Here is a 6619-nt window from a genome sequence, read left to right as displayed (position 1 = left end):
TGAACAGTGGTGAGGCAAGTCAGAATGGTATTGATGCTACTACGTTGTAGTTTTATATTCTTACATGTATCTGTACCACTGATTTATTTTTAAGTTTTTTATATAAATATTGTGTGAAAAAAACAAACATAACAAACAAACAAAAAAAGAAAAACACTGGCACGTAGCAACACAGCACATTTTTTTCTGTGGTTATGCAGTTATTTCACTTGTTATATATTTTTTTTTATTATTACTTTTTATAGGTGGCAATTCTGTATTTTCCTTGTATTACATTATGGTACTCTGTACTGTATATCTCACTGTCTATAATATCTGAATAATCATGAACCTTTGCTCTTAAAAAAGAAAAAAAAAGAGGGCTGCAAGACCCTGTTTAAATGAGTGAATGGAGAACTACAACTGCCACTCAAATCTTGAGAGTGGAGAACTACAAATCCCATGCAACAACAGCAGGTACATAGCAATATGATTCTTGCTACTGGTGCTGCAGTAGCTCTACCGTAACAAGCAATAAAAACTATGTATAGCATTGGGTTTATGAGATCTCTCCAAGGTGTTTTTGTGTATATATGGTATGGTTTGAGATTTTATTGAGTCCCCCTTCCTTGCCAATTGCCCTTGTTAACCCTTGAGTTTGTATGGTTATCAATGCTCCTTTTGAATGGCATCCTTTTACACTCGAGAGTCTAATATAAATAAAAATAACTCCAATAACCTGACAATGAGCTTCATCATTTCTGTAAGGCTTCTGGATAACAATAACACACAAAATGCTTTTCAATAATTTCCTACTTGAAACAATAAGTCAATGTTTAATATAAATAAGCATCAACATTATTAACCAATCAGCTGTAGGTTCTGGGGTAAGTTAGTCACTAGTGTGTATCAGCAACAATGCTCCTAATGCTTTTGATATGCATAGTTCAACAGGCGAGAAAAAAAGAACAAAGACTACATACAGTCACAGAACTAGTGTTTTTGCTCGTGTCAACAACAGTGTACATTCCTGCATATTTTCCTTTACATTAAAATGATCTTTATAGCTTTCATGCAGCCACACTGTGACAATGAACAGCAATGAAACCTGGATTCACTGGGTAATCCATCACAATGAACCTGTTTTTGAAAACTTCATGTCAGTTTAGATTCAACTACGTCACACAAAAATAAAATGTAAAAAGATACAGAATGTTCATTGTGATGTACTACAGGATTCACTGTACGGTAACAGTAACTGAGAAGAGAAATGTCACATTTCAACGCTTGAAATGTGACGTTCAGCAAAGGGACAACATTCAGACACCCTAGTGTAACCCTTCATTGATTTAACTGGGGCCTGTACTCAGAAGCAGGTTGAAAAATATCACAGACTTTCGGTTTGGTCTCACAAAAAGTAACAAGCAAGATAACTCTAAATGATGTTGTTAGTTATTGGTAACCAAGTTTTGGTAAGAAGACCCAAGTTTTCTCAGGATATGTGAATGTTGATGTAAAAAGGGCAGTGTTGGCACTAGATGACATATCCAAAAACAGACCTTTAGTCACAAATGTATCACTAGAGAAACAGACTGTAATCCTCAACAACAAACACACTGAATTACCTGGAATGTCGTACAATACAAGCCGCATTCTGTCAAATACAACCTGGGGTAAGAAAAAAATGCATAGTAGTATATAAACTATCAAAAGTTAGTATGAAAAAACATTTTAAGAATGAAAAGTTTTGTAATTTGTGATCAAGTTGCAAACATTCATCGACCTGGTTGTCTTAGAAGATGAACATGCAGGTAAATAGTTACACAATTTGGCAGAGATGCAGTGAAACTGCAGCTAAAGAATGAAAACACTCCAGAAAATCCTCACACAATCCAGCGATTTTTATATGAAAAAACAACAAATAGTCAACATCTACATCTCATAAGGCTGATAAGAATCAATACTTTAACCAGCCAGTTTTAGATAAGCAGTGATCCTTTGCTGAGAATTGATATCAATCATATGAGTGTTTCATTACATGGGAGATAAAAGAGACAATATCACTAAGACCTCATTTTTCTTTTCTTGAATTTTCAAGTGAACTGACTGGTCGTGCACTGCAAACATTACCTGCTCTTGAACAGGTTAGGTCTTCAGCATTAGTTACCATGGTGATGTATAATACTATGAGATGAACCGCCTTTGTTACATAAAGTGATCTCACTAAATCCCAAATCCCGCTTTGTAGTACAGACCCCAGGTGATGTCATTATTGTATCTGAGCCTGTAGAAGCATGAAAAAGACAATAAGTGCTTACAAAATTCTGCAGTGCATAGAAGGTTAATAAGAAAGTTGAAGGGAGGCAATAATGCATTTGTCACAACTGAAGTGTCAATAAACAAGCTCACACTTGCCTCAATACTTGCAATTTTGTCTTTAAAAATGCTCCTTTGCTGTGTTAAAAGCAAAAGTACCATAAGAAGGATGAATAGCGTATATGCATGGATCATACCAGAATGAAAGCTTTAACAGCTGTTACAATGAAAAGAAGTTCTTCATGTCAGGAGTAAACATCTGTCTTTGCTTCTCTTTGGAATTTCCTTTATGTGTTTGTTTCAATATTAAATCTATTTTAGTGCATTCCCTGAAGAAAAAGGAAAAAAAAAATGTCTGTAATTTTCCCAGAGGAAGGTTTTTCTTTTTGTCTCCATGTTATACAAAGGCATCACTTAGGGTTTTCAGGGTTCAGCCATGAGCCGTCCTCTTCCACCTCCCGCTGGACAACCAGAAGCATCTCTGCCACATCCTGAGAAAGCTGTTCACTGAGAAATGTACTGCAAGAGAAGCAAGGACAAAAGAATGTTACCAAAACACATTACTCAAACAGCAGGCCTATTACTAGAGTACTCCAAACACACAGTGTCCAAACACAAACAAAAATAAAAACAAATGAAGTAACCCCTCCATGTGACCACTCATATGGGGATGACTCATGCGCTGAACTGAGCCGGAGTTCAAGCAGCACAAAGGAGCTAAGATTTGATCTAATTCAGAGCAGGAAAACACACACATTACTTTCTCACCGTAGTTCTGATTCTCCCCCAATGCACACCGGACTCTTCAGTTTGGAGTCCAGGTTGTAGTACTGTCCATTAACTTGCCGAACTGCAAGCCAGTGTCGCCGCCGGAGTGGGAGGGACACAATTCCCAAAGACACCCGTGATGGGACATTAAGAATAAAGCCCTGGACTTTGGTCATACAAAGACTCTGAACTGTCCTGTATTTTTGAAAAGGGTAGAAAGACAGCATTAAAAAAAAACTGAATTTCTTCAGATATTCTTAGTTCTAAACGTTTGAGAAAATTACAGCCATGATGCATGACCTTAACTTAATAAAGCTGCTTCTGCTGGACTTACCGATAAACTAAATCTGCTTAAACAGATCCCTTTCTTTCTAACATGAAGCTGGAAATGGTTGTGTTGGTTTTTTTTACAGCATTACGTGCATTGCATGATGACCTGTATAAAGGTCTATTGCTTATGCAGAAATTGGTATGTCTGAGTTTAACAAGATGCCTTTGTCCTTTGTTGAGGACAACATGATACTAAGGTATGCTGCTGCTTCTGATAATTTAAAATATTATAATAATCAGTCTGTTTCATGTGATTGGAGGACAAATACAAACATTTCATTTAAAATCTAATTTCACTTTTTATTTTTAAGCCTAAACTGATTGATTGAGAGCAACTCATCAGGAAGTGTTTTTACTCACCTCCGTTTGTCCCACCACACTGCAGCCAGCTCCCTGCTCTGTAGTGCCGCCATAATGACATTAACGTCATAGTTCCCTGTACCTAACACTGACCGATGGGGGTTAACCACACACTGTGGAGCCAGCCTGTAAAGAGGGGAAAGAAGCAGTGTTTTAAATAAAGAGGCCCCTTCATATCTAGCACAGTTCTGTTTTGAATCTTAACATTGATGTGGGCGCCTCTAATTTTCAAAATGTTAAGGTTGATCATCTCTCCTCTATCCTGCATATAAATATCTCTACATTGGGCATAAACTCCCAAAACCTTGGTGTTTTAGCCATTTGTTTTTTGTTTATTTTTTTATTTTTGTTAGTACAGCTCCTCATCCAATTAAATAGAATTTGGTTATTAAAAACCACCAAGATCTTGACTCATTTTGCCTCATGTTCAATTAGGTTAATGGCTGAAGATGTAAACAGTGGATTTCCTATTAACAATGGCTTTATCTGTACCAGAACAGCCCCTCTGCTGTTTTCCCTGAAGATTAGTATTACATCTCATAATCAGAATATTTCCTCTCATGTTTCCAAAAGGCTTCAGTGCTGCATTTGAAAATTCACCTTTTTTCCATACCTGTGACTTATTTAGCTTATCCAAAAATGATTGAGCCTTCATTATCTCCTGTACGTTAAACTGTGCTTACCAAACACTTTTATTGCTTATTAACTGTGAAATAAGCAGAAAGGAAAAAGGCTGTCTTGTGATTAGAAAACAAATAAATTGAGATAAAAAGGATTATTGTGCCACAATTCCACACTGTGCCACAATTGGGCCCAGTGTGGAGATGCCTTTTTTTATCCTCTCCAGCTACATCTTACTCCCCTAATGTTACCTTTCACCTATATCTAAGACAAGGAGTGCTGTAGAAACGGCTGCTGCCTCAGTATGCCTGATCCTGTTAGTGTTATATGTTGTTATTGTCTAGTCTTGGATGGGTTGTACTGGAAACACAAATTTCCCTGAAGGGATTAATAAAGTATTTCTGATTTCTGATTTCTTTTCTGTACAGTAATACACTTTTCCTTCTTCCATTAAAGAAGAACTTGTGTCTCTGCCAGATGCAAAGACAAATTTGTTGCAACACTTATGTGTCTAATGTAAAACTACAAAACAGTTTTAAAATGACGATCTCAATTCATCATGGTAGTCAAAGTCATTGTGATCATTTCTACTTTAATTGAGCTTTCTGCCTATTAATAGACCTTTCCATTTGCCAGCTCTATTTTAAAAAACAATCTCTGTACATCTAATTGCCTAGTCTTAATATGCTAATTTCTTTACTTCTATGTCATAAAATGCAGATCCCATTCTTTAGGGTTCCAATGTCAACATAATTATCCTTCCTCATGCTGCTTAGATTTATAAGTCTTATTTACAAACCCTATTATGTAAATTTTAAGCATTTGTACTTAAATTGGCACAACAGGACTGGTGGCAGGCAACACAGGGAGAAGCAAAGCATATAATCCACAACATATGCACCCAGTCTGAATCAAATCAGGGATGCCTTCCTAATCAATGCCTTTATGAGATGTCTCATCTATCCAGACTATATATTGTTAAAAGTATTGCTGTTTTACTGTGTTACAGTAAAACTAAGTTAAATAAAAAAGAAAGAAAGAAAGAAAGAAAGAAAAAGAGCACATCACGATAAGCACAGGCTGAAAGCAGATTTTACCAGCTGTATATTTGTGATGTTTATCAGGGCAAAACAAACATCTTAATCCAATAATTCCACAAACATCTGCTCTGCTTTTCTTTGCAAACAAGGTTACAATCTGCGGAAACACTGTGTTGGCTGCTGGTTGATTTTATTTATTTATTTTTTTGTTACTGTATTAGCTCTCTCCTCTTTGTGAGCATACACACACTAACCATAACGTTCCCATACCGTTTGCAGATGTCATCGGCTGTCTCCTTAGTAAACACTCGCTCCTGGAGTACATTGTTGAGTGCGTGAATTGCGCACAGCTCCAACCGTTGCTTCTCGTGAAACACCTCTCCTTCGCTCATACTAACACCTGGGACATACAAACACAAGAAAAAGAAAGTAAAGTCAACAGAAAGTAGTCGCATTACAGCTAGCTGGCTGCTTGGAGTCCATTCATGCTACACGAGTAGCATGCTACATGTGCTTACCAGTAACGGAGGCTGACTAACAGCCAACTAATTGCATTTTTTTGGCCGCTGACACTTTGGAAAACAGCACCAAAGTGAACTACAAATAATCCATGACAGCTACATGAAGCCACTGACCTGCTGATAAAGCAACTCCCAGTTAAAAAAAAAAAAAAGAAAAATGATGCTGGAGTCTGACAGCTACATCCAGAAACCGGAAGCGGAGTCGTTGTTTTTGTTGTGATGTTGTTGTTACTCTTCAGCAACTGTCACGCCCCCCGTATTAACACATATTCTTATTATTACTGATAAGCGTCACTTAGCTGATTATACTGAAATACCATGAATGAAAATAGCAACAAATAGATTTTACAGACAACTTATCTATCGGGTTACACACGAAGAGCTCAAACGTCCACAGGCAGATGAAGTAACTGTGACGCCGTGTTGTAGCGCCCTCTCGTGCTCAACCTAGGTACTGAAACTAATGTTGGTAGAGGCAATGAGTTTAATTTTTTTTTCTAAAGGAACAAACAAACCTAAACAAATAAATAAATTACAGCTACTGGGATAGGCTCCACCCATCTAGACCCTTCATTGGAGTGAGTGGGTAGACAACAAATTGATGGATATCATTGCCTGTCATTTGGCACCTGTATAAAAGTGACTCACTCTAACCGCTTCAAGCAAATTATACCCTCTAGAATT

General features: G+C 37.1%; 1 protein-coding gene across 2 annotated transcripts; it reads right to left on the bottom strand.

Annotated features, from left to right (window-relative positions):
* Window positions 1–236: 236 nt before the first annotated feature.
* josd2 (Josephin domain containing 2) lies at window positions 237–6359 on the bottom strand. 2 transcript variants are annotated; one of them, XM_041988083.1, is made up of 5 exons: window positions 5933–6359; window positions 5685–5814; window positions 3754–3879; window positions 3064–3258; window positions 237–2814 (listed from the first exon to the last, which is right to left on the bottom strand). In XM_041988083.1, the coding sequence occupies exons 2-5, from the start codon at window positions 5804–5806 to the stop codon at window positions 2706–2708; spliced, it is 552 nt and encodes a 183-aa protein (XP_041844017.1). In that variant the 5' UTR covers window positions 5807–5814; window positions 5933–6359; the 3' UTR covers window positions 237–2705. The 2 variants fall into 2 exon arrangements, with proteins under 2 accessions (XP_041844017.1, XP_041844016.1); XM_041988082.1 differs by having other exon boundaries at window positions 6050–6358.
* Window positions 6360–6619: the final 260 nt, after the last annotated feature.

This window comes from Melanotaenia boesemani, chromosome 6 (assembly GCF_017639745.1).
Source record: "Melanotaenia boesemani isolate fMelBoe1 chromosome 6, fMelBoe1.pri, whole genome shotgun sequence".
In the NCBI taxonomy this organism is placed as follows: Eukaryota; Metazoa; Chordata; class Actinopteri; order Atheriniformes; family Melanotaeniidae; genus Melanotaenia; species Melanotaenia boesemani.
Note: the sequence above shows the minus strand (reverse complement) of the source record. Positions and strands in the feature narration are given on the sequence as shown.